The sequence below is a fragment of the Andrographis paniculata genome, unplaced genomic scaffold, assembly GCF_009805555.1.
Source record: "Andrographis paniculata isolate CXL003 unplaced genomic scaffold, ASM980555v1 Contig71END, whole genome shotgun sequence".
Lineage (NCBI taxonomy): Eukaryota > Viridiplantae > Streptophyta > Magnoliopsida > Lamiales > Acanthaceae > Andrographis > Andrographis paniculata.
The window spans coordinates 2,640,835-2,666,739 of record NW_026137608.1 but is presented as its reverse complement, the minus strand read 5'-3'; the positions used below and the strand labels follow the sequence as shown (position 1 = coordinate 2,666,739).

General features: G+C 27.5%; 1 protein-coding gene across 3 annotated transcripts; it reads right to left on the bottom strand.

Moving 5' to 3' along the window:
* Positions 1-1,278: 1,278 nt before the first annotated feature.
* On the bottom strand, positions 1,279-5,059 carry LOC127264948 (uncharacterized). Of its 3 annotated transcripts, none has more exons than XM_051294559.1 (2): positions 3,893-5,059; positions 1,279-1,480 (listed from the first exon to the last, which is right to left on the bottom strand). In XM_051294559.1, the coding sequence occupies exon 1, from the start codon at positions 4,834-4,836 to the stop codon at positions 4,183-4,185; it is 654 nt and encodes a 217-aa protein (XP_051150516.1). In that variant the 5' UTR covers positions 4,837-5,059; the 3' UTR covers positions 1,279-1,480; positions 3,893-4,182. The 3 variants fall into 3 exon arrangements, with proteins under 3 accessions (XP_051150516.1, XP_051150517.1, XP_051150518.1); XM_051294560.1 differs by having other exon boundaries at positions 4,030-5,059; XM_051294561.1 differs by having other exon boundaries at positions 4,122-5,059.
* Positions 5,060-25,905: the final 20,846 nt, after the last annotated feature.

The window sequence follows — 25,905 nt, the reverse complement described above, 5'->3', positions numbered from 1 at the left end:
CAGGCTCAGGCTTTAAAAATATTTTTTTTCAGGCTGGTAGGCCAGGCTCAGGCCATATCTTTTTAAGACAGGCCAAGCCTATTTAACCAAAGCCTGGCCTGGCCTGGCCTATTTCCACCCCTAGGCACATGGTTGGAGAAAATGGTGATTTAATTTGCCTAATATGATTGATCGATACCAGTTTGGATCTTGCCTACATACAAATATACGAGTGTGTTTGTTTGTGAATTTGATTTTTGGATTTTGATTTTGAAATAGTAAAAAATTAAATTTTAATACTTTTTTCGTCCATGAAAATTATGTACATGCATGTGGACACGAAGATTAAAAAATAATAATATTTAATTGTAAAAATAAAATAAGTAAAAAAGTAAGTGAGAGTATTTTGAAAAGTTCATTGAAGGGTTTATATAAATGAAGGTATTTTGTGGTGATAAAACTGTTATTTGTATGCTAAATGATTGGTAATAGTTTTTTGAGTACATAATACTTTTTACTATAAATAAAAAGTGTACGAATTTAGTGGAGAAAAAAAAATATTCATTTATATTTTGTAGACGGTGGGAATACTAATTAATGTGATATAAATAGATATTGATGATATGTTAATACGTTAAATATTTCATCTGTCTCACTTTATTTGTCCATTATTGTTATTTTTGTTTGATACTTTATTTGTCTTTTTTATTTTAAGAAAAATATTTATACATTAATGATATTTTAAATTTTATAATCAATAATTTTTTAAATCTTAATATCCTAACATATAATTATTTATATTATATTATAATTATTTTTTTTAATATATTTCTTACTTATTGCTAATTATATTCATCTAAATTTTTATGGTTATCGTAAACTGAACACAAAAAGTAAGACGGATAAAATAATATTTATTTGATTTGATTTTTCAGAAAAATAAAATAATTAATAATATTCCTATAAGAAATCAACAAAAAACACAATCAGATTTCCCCGATATGATATGATGTCTGTTTGGATCTTGGTGGCCTAACGCGCCTTCAGGTTCGATACCCACACAATATTTAATCAAATCAAGGACACACACCCACACCTACATGCGTTCACCTGCACCCATATATAGTTCCCTAAGGGTGTGTTTGTTTCAGGGTTAGGATTTTGAATTGGGATTTGAATAGTAAAAATTTTGAATTTGTATAGTTGTATGATGTGATATAAATAGGTGTTATGTGATATTTTGAATGTAAAATTGATTTTTAATATAATATAAAAAAAAAAAAATAGGTATTTGATTTGATGTTTTTGGGGAAAAAAAAATGGGATAGATAGTGCATTTAAAATCCAATCCCCAAACAAACTGCATTTTGACACAACCACACCTTACAACAATATAATTACATAGTAGGATAGTGTCATCGTAAGGGATGGTCCGGTGGTGTGGAGACTGAACTTATCACCATGAGGTCATGGGTTTAAACTCCAACGCCTCCAAATTCACCTGCCATACAAAAATAATAATATAATTATGTAATTTGTTGTGCTTCAAAATCAATATGTTTAATTTTTCATTTAAAAGTCCCAAAAAAAAAATAAAAACCATTGCAAAGGCATAGCACAAACATGGATCCAATCAAAGTTTGGAATTTTAAATTTTTTTGAAAATAATAAAAAATTAAAATGTATGTTGCAATATTTTATGAGATAAGAAAAATTAAAATAATTCTTTTAAAAAATAAATATTTTCTCCGTCTCAATTCAAAGTATTTTTTTTTATCATTTTCGTATATCCTACTTCAAATTATTATTTTTTTATTTTAAAAAAAAATAATCATACATTAATACCAAAATATCTTTTAATTTTTTTTTAAATTACAAATATATAATTATACATCCAATTACTTTATACATAAAATCAAAGAAAAAAATGTCAAAACATCTTACACAATTTCACTAACTAATAAAATATTATTATTTTTTAATTTATTACAAAACTCCAAATAACGTATTTGATTTGAGACTGATGGAGTATTATCCAATCTTCCAAAAAGTGTATATTTAAATGACTTATATTTCCGGATGCAATTTACCCTGCTATATTGCTTAATTAATACTATTATAACATATTTTATTCATCCACAATATATATATATATGTATTTTAAGTTATTAAAGTATAAAATAATTATTTTAAAAATATTTTAGTTTTTTTACCAATATTTTTATTTTATTATCAAATCATTATTTTTAAACAGAAAAAAAAATTATTACACTACTTTTAATTATCTATTATAATTAAAATATTATTATTTCTTAAATTATGTATCTAAAACTATATATATAACTTCAAATTGGACAAATCAAGTAAATAAGAGAAATCAATTACTAGCGGTCAAAATTGATAAATATATGAAAGACACTCGGAAAATCAATTACTAGAAGTCTATACAAACGTAAAAGAAAAATTTAAAAAAATAAATAATAAAAAATGAAAGAATGATATTTTGAATTTCTTTTTTATTATTTAAAATTCAAATCATTATTATTTAATTAACACAATTTTTATTAAAATTATTTATTTTTTCATTAATATAAAATTAAAATATTATTTAAATAAAAATTTAATCAACTTCCATTTCAAATCAACCAAAGTGTGTTTGTTTGGAGGTTTGGATTTTGATTTAATATTTGAATAGTAAAAAATTTGAATTTAAATAATTGTATGATGTGATATAAATAGGCATTGTTTTGATGTTTTGAATGTAAAATTGATTTTTAGTTTAATAAGAAATAAAAATAGGTGTTTAATTTCATATTTTTGGGAAAAAAAATTAGAATGAATAGTAAATTTAAAATCCAATCCCCAAACAAACACACTAATTTATTTGAATGTCAGTTTTAATGCATAACACTCCTCATCATCATATGTTGTCCTGAGATGGGGTGACATAATCGAGAAAAAAACATCCGTCCATTAAAAAAAAAAAAGAAAAAAAAAAGTTAAAATTATCCATAAATCTTCTGTGATTTCGAAACTCAAACTAAAATCTCTCTATACTTTAAAAATTGTATGACATCTCCTTATATTTTCAAAAATATTGCATGAAATCCCACCACCATTGGTATCATGAGAAGATAATTTCTTATCTGTATGTTTTGCATGAACGAGGGTTTCATGCAATATTTTTTAAAGTATAATGGAACGTCATTCAATTTTTTAAAGTAAAGTGGAGATATATGTTGAGTTTTAAAACCACAATAGGGTTTAATGCAATATTTTTTAAAATATAATGGGACGTCATGCAACTTATAAAGTAAAACAGAGGATTTATGCTGAGTTTCGAAACCATAAGAAAGTTATGAACAATTTTGCAAAAAAAAAAAAAAAAACAATTACTATTATTCAGTTCGATTACAATGACTTTTTTTTTTATTTTTTATCTATACATAAGATATAAAATATGATTCATTTTTAATTTTTTTTTAAAAAATTATTAATCTTAAATGTATTTTATTAATATAAATCAATTTAACTAAATTCTAACATCTTATGTGTTGGACAAATTCAAATTTTTTTTATTTTTATCCTTTTTTATATAAAAAATATTTTTATCTCTATTTAAAACTCTTTATTTTTATAAAATTAATTTAAATTAATTATATTTATTTATATTTTATAAAAAATTTATTATGTATAAAATAATATTCATATATATATTTGAAAAAATGTTTCAATTCTCGCAGCTACAATGTTTTGGAATTATTTTATTATTTTAAATAATAAATTTGAATAATTAATTATAATTTTCCGGTAGCAGAACAAATAATCTAATAAAATTGAAATTTATTGAGATAATAAATAATATAAATATGATAAAATTAGAGTTTTGTATATTTACATATGTCTTATATACCTGAGAGATTAAGTCAAAATCGATCCAATAAAAATTATTATTACATTTTCATCCTGTACAAATTCGAAAAAAAGACGATCTTGTTTCATTAAAACAAAAAAGAAAGAAAAAAGATTTATACGGTAGAATAGAATTACCCAAACAAAGAAGAGCGACAAAATCTTGCAAAGTCGGTGTCTGACCTGACCATTTAATTCACAGTGTTGGCTGCAAGTATCCGTACACTTACCTCCGAAACGACGTCGTCATCACGCTAGCTGTCCTGTGCCCTGCAATGAATGAATCAATCACTAATTGCCCTGACTAACTGACCGACTCCTTTCGTGGACCGGCGAAGTCGCCGGAGTAAAAAACGAAGGCGAAGCACATGGAGTCGAAAACGGCGTCGTATCCTGATCATCAATTATTCTCAGCTGCTGCACAGCCTCATCTTCCCCTGCACCCAAGCTCCCACTCTCCGTACAATTCCTACTCACATCTCCGATCTTCCTCGACAACCTATCGGCCGAGTGCAGCGACGTATCTGCAGGCGATTCCAGGTCTTCTTTCTCCTCCTCCTTTATAGTGAACAAAAATCTCGGAGGTCCGAACATCCCTTGGATTTGGAACACATCCACATCGATGCCTTCCACATCCAACTCCAACTGCCGCCGGCGCCGATCATCCACCGCACCAGAGCTCGTTACCGAGTTAGACGCATTACGAGATTGCGCTCGAATACACAGGAAGTAGAGTAGCTCCTTCGAAGAGAAACTAGAAGAATTTGACGAAGAATTATACAAATTGAGGTGATCCGTGTCCCCGCCGCGCAATATTTGTCGCTGCTCGACGCGTCGCCGCCATAGGAAGTGGAATAGCTGACCGAAGAGCGCCACCAGCGTAATTGCGAAAATCACAGTGAGCGCAACCCCTAGCTTGCTTAAACCGCCGCCTCCGCCGCTCATGTTGCCGTCTCAATTGAAGATGACCTATCAGTTGGCTGTATAAAATGCAACAAAAATTGGGGAAGGATGGGGGTGACCGGCAACGGGAGGATGCTGGAGGAGTCCAATGGAATCTAAGCAGATTGTAGCGGGGGAAGGCGACTGCAATTGAGCGGTTACAGGTCCACTTCAACGGCTGAGTGCCCTGTTAAAGAAGGAACAAACAGCTACTGTGACTGGTCGATTTGGACATAAAACAAAGCGTGAGGTGGATAAAGGCAGCCACGTGGCCTTTATATTTCCAATCCCAACCCAATTTTTTCAGGGTCGACCCGACCCGATACACACGGGTGCGCTGGTGTTTTTTTAAATCTTTTAGGGTGCGTTTGTTTGGGGGTTTGGATTTTGAGTTGGAATTTGAATAGTAAAAATTTTGAATTTGAATAGTTGTATGATATGATATAAATAGGTGTTGATGTGATGTTTTGAATGTAAAATTTATTTTTAGTATAATATAAAAATAAAAAATAGGTGTTTGATTTGATATTTTTGGGGGAAAAAAATGAGATGAATAGTAGATTTAAAATCCAATCCTCCAAACAAACACACAAAATCTATAGGCGGCCGTTACGGTGCTTAATCTTAAAATTCACACCGTGACAATACATCGCAACATATCGTGTGCTATTAGACAGCACACAACACTGTATGCATTCATATAATAAAAATACAACACATAAATTATCAATGCACAAGTAATAGTTGATTCCAGCACATCACATACTATCATACAACACACTTGTAATTATGAACCAACAATACAAATACAACACTAGAACTAACAGCACATGCTATAGTCTTATACACGACAATTAATAGTTGATTTCCACACATCATATACTGTTATACAACACACTTGTAATTATAAACCAACAACACATGTCTTTACCGTATAGCATATGCTTTGTATAATAAAATTGTGTATTGTTTATATATATTACGAGTGCGGTACTAAATTTACCAAATCAACACCATAACCGTTCTACTAATCTATAAGGTTGATATTTCAATTTGTGCCAATAAGTTTAAAGCTTACTTTATGTGCCATTTTAAGGATTTGTTACTTTACTAAAAATATTTCAACATATTTTTGAAAAATAAATAAATAAATAATATACTACACATAATTATTATTTTTATATTATCTATACAATTTTCTATATTAATTTTACATAAAAAAAAAAAAAAAAAAATCAAACTAAAACACAAAACAAATACATCCTAAATTTTTTTGCTATATATTCATTCTCATTTTTTGCTATTTTTATTCTCTCTCTATATATATAGACCGTGACGAAGCTAGTTGGCCCAAAGGTGTTCGATCTTTCTAATTATGTGAATTTTGTAATTTTTATTATATATTATTTATATAATTTTTAAAATTTAAGTAATTGATTAGTCCTATAAATTTAATAAAAATATTTATTATTATATATTTTCCCTCCGTCCCATTGAAATATTGTCATTTTTCATTTTCATCCGTCTCAAAATAAGGTTATCATTTTTCTAATTTAGTAATTGTACTATCTACCTAACATAAAAAATATCCTTCCAACTTACACTATATTATATAAATATTATTACTATTATATTACACAATGCTAATAGGGATATTTTTGTCTTTTTCACTGCAATCTAATATAATAATATTATTCAAAAATTTTCGTGCTAAAAGTAAACCGCAATTTTGCACCAGTACGAAGGGAGTATTTAACTCAAATAGCTAAAAAAGAATTAGTTTAAACATTCCAAATATTTAAAAGTATTTGAAACAATCAGATAAAACAAACCAAAACATTATTCGTAATGTTCTTTGAATTTGTATTATACTATTATATAATTTTTTATACAATTTATATAAAAAAAATATATCTTGGCCTTCGCAAACGAAAAATTTATGGCTCCCCCACTATATATATATATATGGATATTTATAATCATTATATTCGATACATATTTTTAAAAATTATATCAAATAGTCCCGTAAGGATAGCATCGTGGTGTAAGGAGTTAATTTGTGATCGTGAGGTCATGAGTTCAAACCCTGACTCGCACACATGGTTCGTCAAATATAACTTGCCTTTTCAAGCCTAATTTGCAGGGTATTAGGTTCGACCGGGGGTTTACGTATAGCGGCTGCTGGTTCCCACAGAAAAAAAAAAAAAATTACCATTTTTGTTCGTCCCAAAACAATAGTCTTATTTCCATAAATAACCATATCACCATAAAACTATCCCTATTTTTTATTTTTATTACACAATTTCCACTATTTTTTACACTAATATACTCATAAGGGCAAAAAAGTCTTTTATCCATACGTTTTACCAACTACCAATATAATATCAATACTCCTTAAATCTCGTGTCCAACCCAATTAAGACTATATTTATGGGACGGAGGAAGTATCTAATACTCCCTTCATCCAAATTCAAATTATTTATTTTTTACGACTTTTGTCTATCCCATTTAAAAGTATCTATTTTTTATTTTAAAAAATTAATTATACACTAATACCAAAATACTTTAACTACTTTCACTAACTAATAAAATACTATTATTTCTTAATCTATTATTGTTAAGATATGAAGCCTGATTATATCCTAAAATTTAGGGATATGATTTAGATATTATATTCTCGATTTTAGAGATATGATTTGGATATTATTGGCATAGGCTTAGCCTATAAATATTCATGTATTCTCACTTTAATATCTGTCTGCGTACTTTATAGTAAAATTCTTGGCTTGACAGCGCCCCCAGACGTAGATCGCTGTGATCGAACTAGGTTACCAAATTCTTATGTTTTTCTGTCTTTGTTGTCTCATCGTGATTTCCTGGGAATTTCCGTAACAAGTGGTATCAGAGTCTGGTTCGTTGGTAAGGTGGATTGGGAGGCATCGAATATTGATTGTGGCTGTGGAAATCCCTTGTGACCTGTAGAGGTGCCTTGTGTCGAAAGTTTCCTGGCGGTGTTGGGTTGGTCCCGATTGGTAGGTCAGGCAGCGGGTCCCTTTGTGATAGGCAGTGCAAGGTAAGCAGGGAAGAATAAGGGTTTCGACAAACGCAGCGGAGAAGATATCAGATATATGCTCTCATATCAAGTGAACCTTTGGTTTGTTTGTGGGAATCAAGATGGGTGATCATCGTGGTGTTAAGGTATTCGATGGAATGAACTTCGGTTTCTGGAAGATGCAGATAGAAGATTACCTATATGGTAAAGATCTGGAGGCGGCGTTGAAGGAGAAACCCGAAGACACGGATGTAGCCAAGTACAAGAAGATCGACAAGAAGACGATGAGTATGGTTCTACTAACCCTTTAGGAAAATGTCTCGACTGAATTTATATATGAGGCAGAGGGAAATGGTGAAGATCAAGAATGGTCAAAGTTGAAGCCGAAAAACAAGGATAGAGAATATGCAAGTCAGGTGGTATGTTGGAACTGCAATGAGCACTTGAAACGAGAGTGCGGGGCGCCGGAGAAGGATCAGGGTTCGGCAAACGCAGTGGAGGAGACATCCAATATGCTGATTCTGAGCGTCAGCAGTCCAATGGAGTCATGGATTTTGGTCTCAGAAGCGTCATTCCACTCATGCAGTAATCCGGGAATCATGGAATTCTATACTGCAGGTAATTTTGGTGTTGTTTATCTTGCAGATGATGATATACTAAATATTGTAGGTAAAGGGATGGTTCAAATCAGAACACCGAATGGTGGGGAGTTGAGACTGAATGACGTAAGACATGTCCCGAGTCTAAAACGGAATCTGATTTCCGTGGGACAATTGGATGAGGTAGGTTACTCGACAGTTTTTTAAACTAAGTCATGGAAGGTAACTCAATGATCCATTGTGGTGGCCCAAGGGAAAAGAGATGGAACTCTCTACATGACGAAAACCATACAAGACGGAATCAGTTCCGTGGCCATAAATAATGACACAAATTTATGGCATTCTCGTCTCGGACACATAAGCGAGAAGGGGATAGGGAAGCTCATTTAAAAGGGAAGATTGTCAGGTCTCAAGTCCGTCAATATTGGAGTATTCGAAGACTGTATCTTTGGGAAGCAATGAAAGGTGGCGTTCTCAAAGGGTGGGAGAGACCTGAAAAAGGAAAAGTTGGAGTTGGTTCATACGGACCTGTGGGAACTGGCTTTTGACAACGTTAAAAGGGAGGTATGAGTATATTTTCTTAAGTGTAAGTATAATGCTTTTGATACCTTTAGGAGGTGGAAAACACGTGCAGTGGGAGTAGTGAGCCGATTTATGAGCAATCCTGAAAGACAGTCTAAGGTGGTGACTTTAGATGAATTGAGGTTGTGTTCAACCTCAAGTGGCCTCGATGAGTGAAGAATGAGACTTGGCGCTGTCGTTGCCGAAGAAGAAAATGTTGAAGTAGAAGATGAAATCAGTCTTCAAGTTGGAGATTGTTAGGATATGAAGCCTGAGTATATCCTTAAATTTAGGGATATGATTTAGATATTATATTCTAGATTTTTAGAGATATGATTTGGATATTATTGGCATAGGCTTAGCCTATAAATATCCATGTATTCTCACTTTAACATTTGTCTGCGTATTTTATAGTAAAATTCCTGACTTTGCAGTGCCCCCAGACATAGATTATCATGATCGAACTGAGTTACCAAATTCTTGTATCCTTGTTTGTCTCATCTTGATTTTCTGAAATTTCCGTAACAATTACAAAAGTTCAAAAGATCCTATTAAATTGGGACAGAAGGAATATTTCTTAGATCCAACTACAATCTTGCATCTCTATTATTACATGTCTCCTAAATAGAGTAAATTTCTATATTAACAAAACAATATTTATTTCATGATTACTTTTATGAATATAAAATATAAGAGTTTGTTTCTTTTTAATAAGTTAAAAAAAATTTTGGTTTAGGTTTGATATTAAAATAATGTATAATGATATATTTTGTAAAAAAATATATATATATATATTTTTAAAAAATACAAAATTTAAATAGTAAAAACATGTGATTTTTAGTGTAATGAAACATACCCTAAATAATTTTGAGTAGAATATTGCAGCTCAAAAGAGAAAATAATTTTCACTTTTTTGCTGCGTTGGATCCTACCTGAAGAATAGAGAGGTATCTCTAAAGTGGATCGAAGATACTCATTGGGATGTGCTTAGATATACTTTAATAAATAAAAATAAAAGTAAAAATAAATTAGTAATTAATTGAGATTATATATAATAAATTGAAAATAAAAGTATATTTTCTTCCAATACAACTCTTGATAAGGGGCTATTTGGTTCAAAAATTTTTTGATAGGATTTAAATTTTTTTATACGTGATAGGATTTATTGTATTTAGGATTTGGAATCGTATTCTGTGTTTGGCTGGAGTTGTTTGGTTTAAGGATTTTGATTTTTGATATTTTAAATAACGTAATTATCCTTCCATGAATTTTATTTATTGTGATAAATTAAATTTTACATCAATTGTTTTTTCGTAAACTTTATTTTTTACTATATTTAGTGTATTCTAATAAAAAAAATTTAATACGATCTTTGATTAATAATAATAAAAAAATATAATATATATATTCATACAAAAATATATACTGTAATATATAATCTATACACTAAAAAATACGATAATTTAATAATTTTTTATACTACCAACATTCTTTCTCATATTTAATATAAAAAAATACTTTAAACTAAAAATATAAAATCAATACACCAATATTTAAATTATTAATTGATACTTTAAATTATTAATTTATTTAAGTTATCATTATTAAAATAATTAAATATAAATAATATTAATGATTATAAATAAATATATTATTTTTAGTAGTATGCTAAAATATAATATTATATTTTATAAAATCAATAAATAATGTAAATGTAAATATATATACATTTAATATAAAAAAAAGGGAATATGACCCCTTTTTTTTATGGAATGGTATAATAGTAAAATATAAAATGCAATGACATGATATTTTAAAGTAAGAAGGTACACTGTTACTGAAAAATTCTGAATTTTAAAATCACATGTACTTAAAATTTCATGTCAATTTTATAACCAAATATAGATTCATTAAAATTTTAAAATCCAAATACCATGAAATCCCACCAAATCCACGAACAGCCCTTGAGGGTTCGTTTGGTTTGAGGAATTAGAAGGAAAAGGGAATGAATTGTAATTTTTTTTGGCCGGGAGGAGAGGCAAATTGCATTAATTTTTATTCCCCTCCAATTTGGGGGAATTTAAAGAAAAAAAAATCTTATTAAAAACATTGTTTATTAAATTATCTATTATATCTTTATATTTTATTATATCATTTAAAATTTTTAATATTTACTTATTTTACTTTTTATTCTATCGAATATTAATATATATTGTACATATATTTAATTATATATCTAAATATATAATTATATATTTTAATATATTTTAAATAAATTCAATTATAAATTTTTTTAAAAATTATATTATAACAAATATAATTATAATTTACAATAAAATATTTAAATAAATATTTTTAAATTAACTAAATCTTAAATTATTTGAATTAGTATTAATAATTCATTTAATCGGTACATTTTATATATTTTTCTATTATTATTTTTAAATAAAATTATGTTTATTTATATTTTTATTTTAATAAATATTTTTGTATTATAGAACAAACTATATTATATTACCAACTGTATCGGAATATATATTTTACTAATAAATTAATGAAATTTTATTAAATACTTTTATTTATTTATTTATATATATATAAGGACAAAATAGTAAAATTATTATATTTTCATTTTTCTCCCGCGTCTAACCAAATACAAAATTATTATATTCCCCCGCCTCTCCTCACTTCTCAAAGCAAATTTTCCTTCACTAAATTATCTTCCTTCATTTGAACCAAAGGGATCCTACTTTTAACTTATTTTATTATCAATATATTACTCTATAAATATTATTATATTTTTACAATATATATTAGAGTACTGAATAAAATATAATAATAAAATAAAATAAGAAATAAAACTATTAATATACATTATATTGTTATTTTTAGTTATAATATCTAATATACATATATATTTAGCGTTAATTTTAGTTGTGGCATGCCATGAGCTTTTTTCTTTTTTTCTTATTTTTATTTACGGTGGGTCCCACTACTTATATAATAATAAAGTATAAAAAATGAAAAGAAATGGTGGACTCAAATAAAAATAATAATATTGTACTTTTTTTCCTTTCATATTTATCTGTCCATTTATTTTTTATACGGAGTTTAAAAATATTAATATTATATTAAGATATAGTAGAAATAAAAATAAAAAGATTAAACTAATCTTTAGTATCATATGATATAAAATGAATAACTTTCATTATTCTAATAGATAACAAAAAGTGTCAATTTTTTTTTTATTATTATTTTTTTTTTATGAGTGTATGTCCCAAAAATTAAATTTATAATTTTTTTTATTATACAATAATGATATTTTACAAATCCTGTGCATATCACATGGTGATCACTAGTTTTTTAATATTTTCAGTTGTTTTTCTGTATATCGATAATTCTGCTGTATATTATTAATTTTGGTATTTTAACTTCGGCTATAGTATATTGTATCCTAATAAAATATATCAAAAAATTAGTACAGTATCAATATAAAAGTTTTTACACCAATATAATGACAATTAGTATATATAGTACTCTCTTAATCCCACAAAAGATGGAGCCTTTTATTAGGGATACGGTATTTTAGGTATTGTAGATTATTAAGTTATTATTAATAAGTTAAAATAATATTTTACTATTATTTTTTATGTGTAGTATTGTTGGTATTTTAATTATTTTTAGAATTATATCTCAATAAAATATATACAATATGGATATCATTTTATAGACAATAAAAGTTTATATAATACAAATGAATAAAAAAAATATGTTTATTTATTTATTATTACCATAAATTAGATTTATAAAAATGAGGAGTTTTAAAGATCTATAAAAATATTTGTTAATTGAAGAAAGATAGAAATAAAGGGGTTTTAAGTGAGTCATATGTGTAAAAGATGTTAAAAGTTTAATTAAATTGATTTATATTTGTTAAATATGTTTAAAATTAATAAAGTTACCAAAAAAAAAAATCATCTTTTGTAGAACATACCAAAAAGACAATGGAGTCATACGTGGCCGAATGAAGGGAGTATAGTCGCCGCAATAAATTCAAGAATAGTTTAAAGTTTTTTATATTATTCAAACTCGTGTATTAATATAATATTTTTTTTATTATAAAATTCTTATAAAAACAATTAATGTAGAACAATATAAATCATACCCGTTCGTCTCAATTCACAATACTTTTTATACTATTTTATTTCATTCAAAAGTATTTATTTTTTAATATAGTAAAATCACATTATTTAAATGCTCCTATTTTTACATGAGTTATAAAAATATCATTATTTTACTTGTACTTTTTAAGAGCAAAATATCAAATCATTTTACATACCCGGAAAAATTGCAAAAAATATCTCATATATATATCTCATTATCACTTCTATTCATATATTTATCTTGTTGGTAAATATATCTTACGTGTTTGCAAAAGTCGCTATTTCTATCATTTGGCCGCGCATGGTCTGAACGTATGTACGACCAAAGGATAAAAATAGTGACTTTTGCAAATATGTAAAATATATTTTTCATAGAAATAAATAATGACAAAAGTGATAATGAGATATACATTGAGATATTTTTTTACAATTTCTCTTACACATCCTTGTTGATTAATAAACTATTATTATTTTTTAATCCACTACAAAAAAAATAAATGTCCCATTTGAATCGAGACGGGGGAGTAATATATAGGATAAATTATATAACATCCTTTTCTGTTTTAGTAAAAAATGTACAAAACAATTTTATTTTATTTATTGCGTAAAACTCTCTTATATTAAATTAAATTTTGTACAAATTATCATCTTCGTCCAAAATTGATATCATATATATATAAATATATATAAAAGAACTCAATGTACACCTCATTTTTCTTTAAAATTTTGCAATCATGTAATCTTTGAGATTTTTTTTTTTTTTTTTTTAATTTGTTGTTTTTCTTTAACAGTTTTTTTAATATAATAATAGAAGAGATACAATTTATTTATATAATAGCGTAGATATAGTTTTTTATGGAGTAGTTTTTATGAAAAAGTAAGATTTGAAACTCTATGATAAAAACAAATCTTTTTATTAGAGAAAATTGCTACCAAGAGAATAAAAATTTCTTCTAGTAAGTTTTTGAACAAAGTTATTTTCAATTTTTGTATAGTCTTTTTTACACAATATTTATTTATTTATTTTATGGCAAAAGCAACCGAAAGTTTTTTAGCCGTGTTTTTTTGGGTGAAGCAAAATATTTATATTGGAAAAGATTATTCATGGATGAATTTAAGTTTTTGAATAAATTTTCATGGATGAATTATTCAATTTGATAGAGAAAATTTATCTCATTCCTTTATTTTTTCTCTTTTTCTTTATTTTTTTTTCTTAAATTTTATTTTACCCTTTTTCACTATTTATCAATAAAGTTACTATTACAGTTTATTTTATATAATAGTGAAAATATAGTTTTTTACTAAGTAGTTTTTATGGAGAAGTAAGATCTGAAACTCTATGATAGAAGCAAATCTTTCTATTAGAGAAGATTGTCACCGGGGAAGAAGATTTCTTTAACTAAGTTTTTGAATAAAGTTTTTTTCAATTTTTGTATTGTCTTTTTACACAGTATCTTTTTTAAGCAGAAGCAACCGAAAGTTTTTGAGCCGTATTTTTTCGGTGGAAGCAAAATATTTCTACTGAAAAAGATTGCCACTGGGAGCGGAAGTCCGTTTTCTTGAAGTAAGTTTTTGAATGAATTTAAGTTTCTGAATAAATTTTCATGGATGAATTATCCAATTTCCCAGCACAAATTTATCTCATTCCTTTACTTTTTCTCTTTTTGTGGTTTTTTTTTTAATATTATTTTACTGTTTTTTACTCTTTATCAATAAAGTTATTATTTTTGTTATAAAAAATATTTTTATAGTTTTTTATATTTAAATTTTTTGGATTTAAATTATAATAAGATAACTTTCAATATTTATTCCTATAAATATGAAATATTTGTCACTAAAATTTTATTTATTTATTTGTAAATTACTTTAATATATTTTTTATTATATTTATTTTTTTGAATTTAGATTTTTTTTTATTTACAAATTTTCACTTTATATTTTTTGATTTTTTGATTTTTTGATTTTGCGATTTTTCATTTTATATTTTTGTTATATTTATTTTATTGGATTTAGATTTTTTTTCTTTTTTTATGATTTTTCACTTTATATTTTTATTATATTTAACTTTTTGGATTTATTTTTTTTTCTTTTATGATTTTTTATTTTATATTTTTATATTTTTGTTATACTCCCTCCGTCCGCCAAATTTATTCTTACTTTCGTTTTTAGTCCGTCCACTAAATTTATCCTATTACTACTTTTGGCAAAGTCAACAAATCTAACATTTATTTATTACCCTCAATTCAACATTTATTTACAACACATACAACTAACTTTATTACATTATTTCTTTTCATTTATTTTACTTTTTTACTAAAATTTCGAAAAAAATACCATCAACTATCCGTCACTTTTTCAATAAAATATTTATTTTCCTTAATTTCTGTGCCGAGCCCAAATGAGACGGATGTAGTATTTATTCTTTTTTTTTCTTTCTACGATGTACTTTTTTATAATTAACTATTTTTATGATGTATAATTATTTTTTAAAAAATTTAAATTATAATAAGATAACTTGCAATATTTATACTTATAAATATGAAATTTTGTTACTGAAATCTTATTTATTTATTTATGAATTACTTTAATAATTATGAAACTAAAATTAAATATATTTATTTTTTAAATATTAAATATATAAAATTGATATATCATGTACATACTCAAATTGATGTACAATTAATTTGTATATATATTTTAGTACTACCTCCATCTCATACACAGATATTTTAAGAGGAGTGTAATTAGTAGATAATTAAAAATATATTAGTGAAAATAATTATCCTATAATATAAATAATTATAAATTAAAATTAAGATAACTAATTAGTTTAATTGAAATTAAAAAAAAATAAAAAGTTTAAAATGAGATTAAAGTGTATAATCATTTTCAAAAAAATGAAAGTGACATGGTATGTGGGACGGACAAAAACGGCAACATGGACATGGTATGTGGGACGGAGGGAGTAGTACATTTGATTTTTATAAATGAGATCGTTTTGCATATAATTTTTATAAATGAGGTGATTTGACGATTTTTTAAAAATATGATTTTAAGTGGGTTTTTAACTGAGTGTTAGTGGAAAAAATTAATTTTTACAGTATATTTTTAAATGTACTGAATAATCATTTTTTTTTTTTTGTAAAATTTTCATTCTATCTTTCAAATAATTTTTCTTATTTCTTTTTCATGTTCTTTCAATTTTTTTAGGATTGTTCTGATACTCTTTTTTATTGATTATTGTTATATATATATTTATAATTTTTATATTTTTCTTTGTCATTTTCTAAAATGTTTATTTTCATGTGCTTTTCTGCGCATAGCAAACCGATCCAAAAAGACTGTCTTCTAAACATTTGAAGTTGTTTGCTGAGGATTCGCTCGCTTTTATTTCTAAATTTTGTTTAGGTTTGTTGATTTATTTCCGGTGTCTAATATTTTCTTTTCACAAGGTTATATTCACTGCAGTGAGAGAAGATTTTTTGGACGTTGAAATTGAAATTTTGAATTTATTTATGGATATTCTTTTTTATTTTATATTTAATTTTTTTCCATAGTGATTTGCTTTTACGACTAGTTGTAGTATGCAGGGTAAAAAAGAAAAAAAGAGATGAAGGTTAGAAGAGAAAAAAAATAAATAAATGATGATGGTTAGCTATAGAGTTTGATGATTTTTTTATTTGTAATATATAATTTTTTTTATTATGGATAAAAATATTTAAGTTTGATTTAATTTCTTATTTCTAATTAATTATAATTTATATTCAGTTATATATATATATATATATTTTTATTTAGGTTACCAAAAAAGAGGAATGTTAGAAAGGAATTGTAGCATTCAAGTTAAAAAATAGAGGAATTTTAGAGAACAAAAAAAAAAAAAAAAAAAAAAGAAAGAAGATAAATAAGAGTGGTTAATAATTTAAATGCTTATTCGCAATTTATTACTATAATTTATACTATTATTATTATTTTTTATCGAAGTTACAATTTTGTTATCAAAGCATTGTAATTAAGTTATCATATTGTTTGAAAATTGATTTTATCATTAAATTGTAAAAAATTTATTTTCATATTACATTTTATTATAGAAAAAATTGAGTTTTTTTTTTTTTTTTTAATGGATATTTAATTTATAGATATGTATTGTATTTTATTTTTATGTAAAATTTTTTAGTATTTACTATTCAAACAAAAATCAAACAAACTCATGTTAGATAAACAATATTTTTTATTTAGAAATAAAAGTATAGCTCATTTTATATATAAATATATAACTTACTATTTATTATAATCAATCAAGTTTTAAATACATCCAAAATATATGTATAAGTTTTATATTTTTTTTTTTACTGATGTTGTTCTTTACAAACTAAATTGTTATTTTAATATTAGATTATTTTAATTATATTACATTTCAAATATTAAATGTAAATCATAATTTATATTATTAGATATTTTATTTTGAAGTTTGTAAAATTATTTTTTTAATTTATTTTAAATGATAATGTTTTTTTTTTAAAAAAATATTAATTTTTATTTATTTAATTATTACTATTTTTATAAAATATTTATTAATTTTAAACTTATTAAAATATTTGGAAATGAACATAAAATTAATAAAATTTTTTATAATAATGTATTTTGAAATAACTAACAAATTTTTATTGATTGTACCGTGGGTAGCACGGGTCTTCCCGCTAGTTTGAGTGTAAATATATACCTAATTCTGTAAATTTTATATAAATAAAAAAATCAAATTATTTATTTAATTTTAATAAAGTAAAATATTAAATAATTTATTAATACTTCATTTTATATATTTTTTTAGTCAAACTATTATCTAATTTTTGCAAAAATTTTAAAAATAAAGAATTGATCAATTATTTATTTATTTATTTTATTAAAAAAAAATTATTTAAAATATTTTATCTCTTTTACTTGTATAAAATTTATATAATTTAAATCCGTATTTACAATCAAACATCCACTTTCGAAGAAAAATATATTTTATATATATTTTAATTTAACATCAAAATATATTCATAATAAATAAAATGAAGCATTTTTGTATAATTTTATTAAAATACATTAGATATTATTATATAGGGTCTGTTTCCCAGGCTGGTTTAGGGGAAAATACTAGGCAAACACTGTGCACAGTATTTTTCCCCAAACCAGCCCGATTCTCCTCTGTAGGACAAAAGGCTGCAAATGCAGCATTTGCTGCATTCTTTATTTTTTTTAAAATATAATTTTTTTTAAAATATTATAGTTATTTAATATTTATAATAATTATAGGGTAAAAAAATATATACAATATATATGTCATTTTGTAGAGAATAATTTTTTTTATAATACGAATAAAAAAAATTTAAATATATATTGGGTATAATATAACTTTATAATCAAATCATACAATATTAATTTTATCAATTAAATTTAACACACATTTATATTATTTTATTCATTATCTATCAAATCAATACACATCAAAACCCCCAAACCCCAACTAAATCCAAACACAAAAAAAACAACAAAATTCAAACTCATCCGAAAATTTAAATAAATATAAAATCCAAATTCAAATCCCCTCGAACCCGTCTAATGAAACACACCCATAATTTACCATAATATATATAATGATAATGTAAATGGAAATTAAATAAAGGCAATTATGGGAAATGCATGAATGCATGTGAGGTGGGCGCTTTACCGTTAATTAGCATTTTCAGGCTAGCTGCTTATATTTATAATGATGTTTACAAGCCTGCTTTAATCACGTGACATTTGTCCAAACATCATTTAGCATCGAACTTGACTTTCATTTCCACTATTTTATTATAAACTAGTCCGCAAACCGTGCTGTGCACAACGTATGTATTAACTATTTTTATTTTAATTTATACAATACGAATATAAATATCAAATACCATATATATATATATATATTATATTTTGATGTAGAGATGCCTATATGAGAAGTATGTTATTAAGTTACCGTGCAAATGGATTGTTTCTTATATAATGTTCTATTGAATTAGAAAATCGGGAATCAAATGTTAATTCCGTTGGCTTTGTACCAAAGTTTTTGGCCAATTTAGAAACTTCTCTATACGGGTTCGAATCTCCTGTCCTACAGACCTTCCAATCACCCCGGCCAATCCAATAAGAGGACGAGAGGTGCCTCTTTACTTTTCTTTTTTTTTTTCTTTAAAATAAAAATTTTTATTTTTATTACAATTTAAAAATTCACCCATAAATTTCAATAACAGTTTTATTTCTTTTAGAACCCCCAATTCCAATACGATTTTTCGAAGCAGCGATCCAGTAGCCCATCGCTGTGGCTCGGTCTTGTCACCGTCGCTCTCTTCTTCCGGTCATCGTCCGAAAATTCCTCAAAACACTATTCTTACCGTCACACACTCTCATTTGGCCTTCCATCATTACAGTCTCTTTTCCACTCTTTAGTTACGAAAAAATAGGTACATTATTATTATTATTGTGCTAAACTATTTTTCTTTAAATCATTCATTGAAGTATAAGTTTGGAGTTTCTACCATTTATTTCTCATTTGAAATTTAGCTGTTGTGGGTTTATATATGTAGTTGTTGTGTGTGCTTTTGTTTGTAAATCCATTGAGATTTGGTATTTTTTTTTTCATTGTGATTCACTTTATAGATTGGAATTTGATAATTTAGGCTCGCCATCTCAAATAGAGACCGAAGCAATTCAAATTGGAATGTTGTTTGATTCAGAGAAAGCAGCATATCAATATTATCTAAGTTATGCTAAAAATATCAGCTTTGGCATCAAAAGACACAAGATGCATAAAGATAGAAATGGTAAGATCATATTCAGAATTTTAGCTTGTAGTGTTGAAGGAAAACAGGAGGAGGATAGGAGAAGTATTAATGTGAAAGCGCCACGGCCAATAACAAGATTTGATTGCAAGACTAGAATAAAGATTTGCTTGAAAGAGAATGAAAAATATCAAGTTGTTGAGTTTATTTCTCAACATACGCATTATCTTACCGGCCCCCAAGAAACACATTTATTAAGGTCACATAGGAGGATAAATGATATGCATGCTACGCAGATTGAGATGACAGAATGTGTGGAACTTACTCCAAAACTCTTCCATAATCTTATGGTTAAAGAAGTCGGTAGACAGCTTAGGATTTATTGAGTAAGACCATAAGAATTATTTACAGTCAAAGGAACAAAAAATATGAAAATTGAAAATACCGGTGGAGTGCTTAAGTATTTGCAGAAGATGCAAAAGAAAGATCCGAATGCTTCGTATTCAATTCAAGTTGATGAAGATGTATGATAACTAATATCTTTTGGGCAGACAACATAATGAAAGCAGATTACTCTGATTTTGAAGATATTGTGAGTTTTGACACCAGGTATAAAAAGAACAAAGAAAGCCGCCCTTTTGCATTGTTTGTCGGTGTCAATCATCATCGACAAACAATAATCTTTGGTGCCTCATTTTTATACGATGAGACAATTCCTTCATTTGAATGGTTGTTTGGTACATTCGCTGAAACCATAGGTGAAAAAAAACCTATCACTATTCTGACAGATCAGGATCATGCTATGGCGAATGCATTAGGTACAAGATGGCCTGAAACTTGCCACATGTTATGTATTTGACATATCTATCAAAATGCTGCAATACATTTAAGTGGAGTTTTTGAAAAATATAAAGATTTTGCACATCATTTTGGAAAGTGCATTTATGATTGTGAAGAAGATGATGGATTTCTGCATGAATAGGATGAAATGTTGGAGAAATATGATATAATGGAGAACGAATAGTTGAAGAGGTTGTTTAAAGTAAAAGAAAAGTTGACATTGGTATATAGGCGTCAGTTCTTTTGTGCTGATATTACTATGACACAACGTAGTGAAAGTATAAATAGTGTTATCAAAAGGTACGTGAGTTCCAAGAACCCTTTGCGAGTATTTTTTGAACAATTCAAAAATTTAATTGAATCTCGCCGAAACATGCTGTAAGTGTGTATACACCTGAAGTTTTTAAGGATTTTCAAAAGGAACTAGGGAAAGCTTATGATTGTGCAGTGATTCTTAATGACATGGATGAAAGCAGTTTATTATGTCAGTTATTTGGGAAGATCAAGGTATCATGTTGTAAACTTCAACTCTTTAGATAATACCGTTTCTTGTAGTTGCAATAAGTTTGCATACGAACTGCTGCACATAACAAATCCAATGGGGCTTAATACAATCTAATAGTCAGTCTGCATTGCCTTATTACAAACTAGTTTTCTTTTCAAAATCATCTATCAGGATTATATATATATTATTTCCAATATAATTAATTAATTGATATGACCCCCCTTTCTTTAATCTGCATATTTGACCTTTTTTTGAAAGCCAATCAAGTCCACTCAATATAGTTTCTCATCATTTGGTATTATTGACATTGTTGAGTCCCTAGTAACAGGTTATTCGCATGACATGTTGCAAAATGTGAAATCCAAACACATCCATATCCAAAACACACCTAGTGCAATAACTTCACATATCCCATAAAGAAATGAATACACATAGAAGTCTTTAGTCCTTGCACAAAGTTAAAGTTCAAATATAAACAAATTTGGACAACATACAAATATAAGCTTGCACACCTAATTGATGGCAAGTACAAAGCATAAATAATGTCATTCGGTTTAAATTATCAAAAGATATACTTCCTCCATCTAAAAACTATAGTCTGGGTTGTATTTGACATGAGTTTTAAGAAATATTAATATTATATTGGTAGTGGGTAAAAAGTACGGATAAAAGATATTTTTGCCCTTGTAAGTGTATTAGTGTAAAAAGTAGTGGCAATTGTGTAATAATAATGAAAAAATAAGAGTAATGTTATAGTGATATAATTATTTATGGAAATGAGACTATTGTTTTGGGACAGACAAAAATAGTAAATAGGACTATTGTATTGGGATGGAGGGAGTACAAAATAAAACATAACTATCATTGCAGTTGCAATAATATTCTGAGTTTCATAAGAACCAAGACTAAAAATAATATATTGAATGAACTTTTTTTAAATGATGGAGTACTGATATACTTCATTTAACCTAACACCAACACAACAAAAATTTTAATATCATGCTTCTTCATTTGCTCACCAACAGAACAGATTAAAATAGAACATAAGAAATACTAATTTAATTCTAGAATTCGATAAGCACAAGACTTTATTCTTTATTTCAGTTTTCAACAACTTTTCTTAACACCACCTTAATTTTCCACAGTTGTTTCAAGTTTCGGCAATCATAGAACAACACCTTAACTTTCATTTATACATAAAAATTACACTAAAAATGAACTTTAATCATTTACCTTTTCCCAGCAGAATAGCTGAAGATACAGAACATCTTATTCATAAGTCGTGGGTTGTGCCACGACAAAATGAAGCACTCAAAATCAAACCTATCTCCAAGCAATTCAAAAAATTGTATAGACAATCCCGAAAGAACAAAATCTAACTTTGTATTAACAAATCATAAACCTGAAATTGAAAAAACAAAATCTAACCCAGTATTAACAAATCATAAACCTGAAATTGAAAAATCTCAAATATATCGATGTTAAAATTAGCACAAAAACAATAATTTTTAAATCCTAAATCAATAAAATCAGACTAAAATTGTAAAAATCGTACCCATCCTGAGCTCGACAAAACGATTGGAAGACGGCCAGAGGATTTCTGATGGTGGGCGGTTTGGGAAAAGGGAAATATCACCGTGTACTTGGGAGGAGAGGCGATAGAGCGGCAACGGACTGGACAACGACGACGACGAGAGGCTAGGTGGCGAGCGACGGCGACGGCCTAGTCGGCGACCGGTGGCAACAAATTGGGTGGCGAGCGATGGCGATGGAATCCCTGCTTCGTTTAAACAGAAATAAAAATTATATTTGGGGTTCAAAGAGAAATAAAACTGCTATTGAAATTTAGAGGTGAATTTGTAAATTGTAATAAAAATTAAATTTTTATTTAAAGAAAAAAAAGGGTAATGAGGCACCTGTCGCCCTCCTATTGGATCGACAGGGGCGATAGGGAGGTCTGTCGGATAGGAGATCCGAACCCTCTCTATACTTTTCTTACTTACAAATAACCCTCCCTATACTTTTCTTACTTACAAATTTTGTTCCTATATATATATATATTTATTTATATACATATGATTTTATTTTACAATTAAATTAAAAATAATGAATATATCAATATAAATACTACCTTCATTCGGCTCTAAGGGTCTCATTTACCTTTGCGTGTTGATATTTGAATATTAATTATTATACAAATTAAAAAAATTGCAAAAATATTTTAATTAGTGTTTTATAATACTAATAGAAGGACATTTGTACAAAAAATTATGTTTTTTTTATATTTAGCGCAATAACGCAGAAGGTAAATGTGATCCTTATAGAGGCGGACAGAGGGAGTATTATTTATAGAGAATAGATTTTTTTTTTTATATAATACATTAAAAAAAAAGCTAAAAAAATATTTAATTTAAAAAGATTTTTGAAAAAAAAAAGTGATTTTAGAGCACAGTTACCTAAAAGAATATTTTGGCTTTATTTTATCTCTATAGTTTTAGTTTTTTTATAACGTGGAAATTGGCAGTCGCTGTCTGAGAGTGCGTGATTTTTAACCAATTGTTGTGTCGAATCGAAGCTGATTTCTCGTGGAAATTGTGATTTATTTGTTTTATGGTTTGTAGAACGTGGAGTCGAAGGGGGATCGAGAAGAATGAAGGAGGATTCAATGATTTTGATCATTACATACGACGAACATGATGGATTCTATGATCATGTCCAAACCCCTTATGACAATGTCCCTAATCCGGATCGGAACACCGGCCCTTCCCCTTATTTCTTTAAGTTTTATAGGCTCGGCGTTCTTGTGCCTACTATCACGGTGTTGTGCCTTTATTCGTTTGCATTCTCTACTGAAGACTTTCTTAATTCTTCTACATGGAATGTGAATATAATCAATCTGGTAAAACCTGCCTCCTCTTATTTCATGTAGATGTGGAAGCCAAACTCGAGATATAATTTTGCTATAGAACAATTTTAGACAGTAGTACTGGTTAGAAATTTTGGGATGTTTTGTGCCAGCAGGTTTCCATTGATAGTGATGTGTTGAGCTTTTAATTGTTGCACAATATTTTGACTGTGGTGAGAAAAGTGGATGGAATAAATAATTACATCGGAGGATGGAGGCTTTGAATTCGAAGGTTCACTTAATTGGTCTTTGAACAGAACTTGCGATTTGTCATGCGATATGTTGAAAAATTAGGCATGATAGCTGTAATTATTTGTTTGAAAGTTGGAAGAACATATCTAATGTAAAATTGATGCTAATGTGCCTTGACATTTTTATTTTTTACGTTTAAAGAAAAAAAAAACTTGAATGGATTTATAATTAGCGGTTGTCATTTAGGTATGATTAGATCGATCCTCATCTTGTCTTGAGCAAGATTCATCGGTGGTGATTAATCGGGATTCAACAATTCTCTTACATATAGATATATATATATTATTGCTTTTGTCAAATATTTCTACTTTTCTTATATCTTTGTGGCATTTTTTTGATTTGTTGACGACTTCTTATCATAATCTTCCATGAGATAAATGGGATGCCAATTTCTTGTCAACTAAGTCATGAATGAATTAATTTGACGTATTCCAAGGTAAATCCACATGTAATATTAATCCACGAGGAATATAGCGAGTAACCATAAACTAAAATTGCCAAAGAAAGAAATGATGGTATATTTTTTCTTAAAGCAGGTAAGGTTCCTAAAAATTAATAAATGATACTAAAAAGATGCACAAAATAAAAAGAATAAATGATTCCGATACCACGAGAACTTAAGAGAACCAAAAGACTAAATTTTATTGATAACCAAGGAAGAACTACTCTTCCCAGCCAAGCCAAAGTCGTGAAACAGAAGAAAAATCAGAATGCTAATAATGTCTCAAAATAATACTTAATATTAGGGCAAAACGACTATGGGCCTAGGCCCGACCAACCTAACAATTTATTGAAAATAATCAAATAAAAAAATAAAGAACTAAGGTACTTAATAATAAACTTAAGCTTCCATTGCCACAATTAGCCCAAAAGCGCACTTGCTCTTTCTTCTCTCGTCGTGAATAAACTTTTGGCTGCGCCCACCGCGTATCAATTGCATCTCTCTTAAGAACTGCCTTGTCGTCAAGGCAGGAGGTTGAGAATTGAGCACAGAACTGTTCCTCGTCGATCCAAGTCGCATCATCAGGATGAAGACCGCGCCATTGAACCAAGACTTGAGGAACCATACTTCTGGCAGCATTGCAGGCCCTTTCTCAGGGTTGTTGTGGCAATTCTCGATGTCTGAATGTAAAAGTAAAGGGCTGAATTCCACCTCCGTAATATCTAGCAAGTTCTGAATAGTTTCTAGGCCCCGATACAGCCCTGGATCGCTGTGCAAGGTCACGTGCTGCCCTGCCAAGTAGTACTGCATCTCCAAGGCTTTCCAATCCATCCGAATTTTTCCTAATGTCCTGAGCCATGCGACACCCAATATTATATCCACCCCACCAAGAGGAAATATGTGACAGTCTGCCTGCACTTCTGCTCCATCGATTTGTATACTCAATTTCG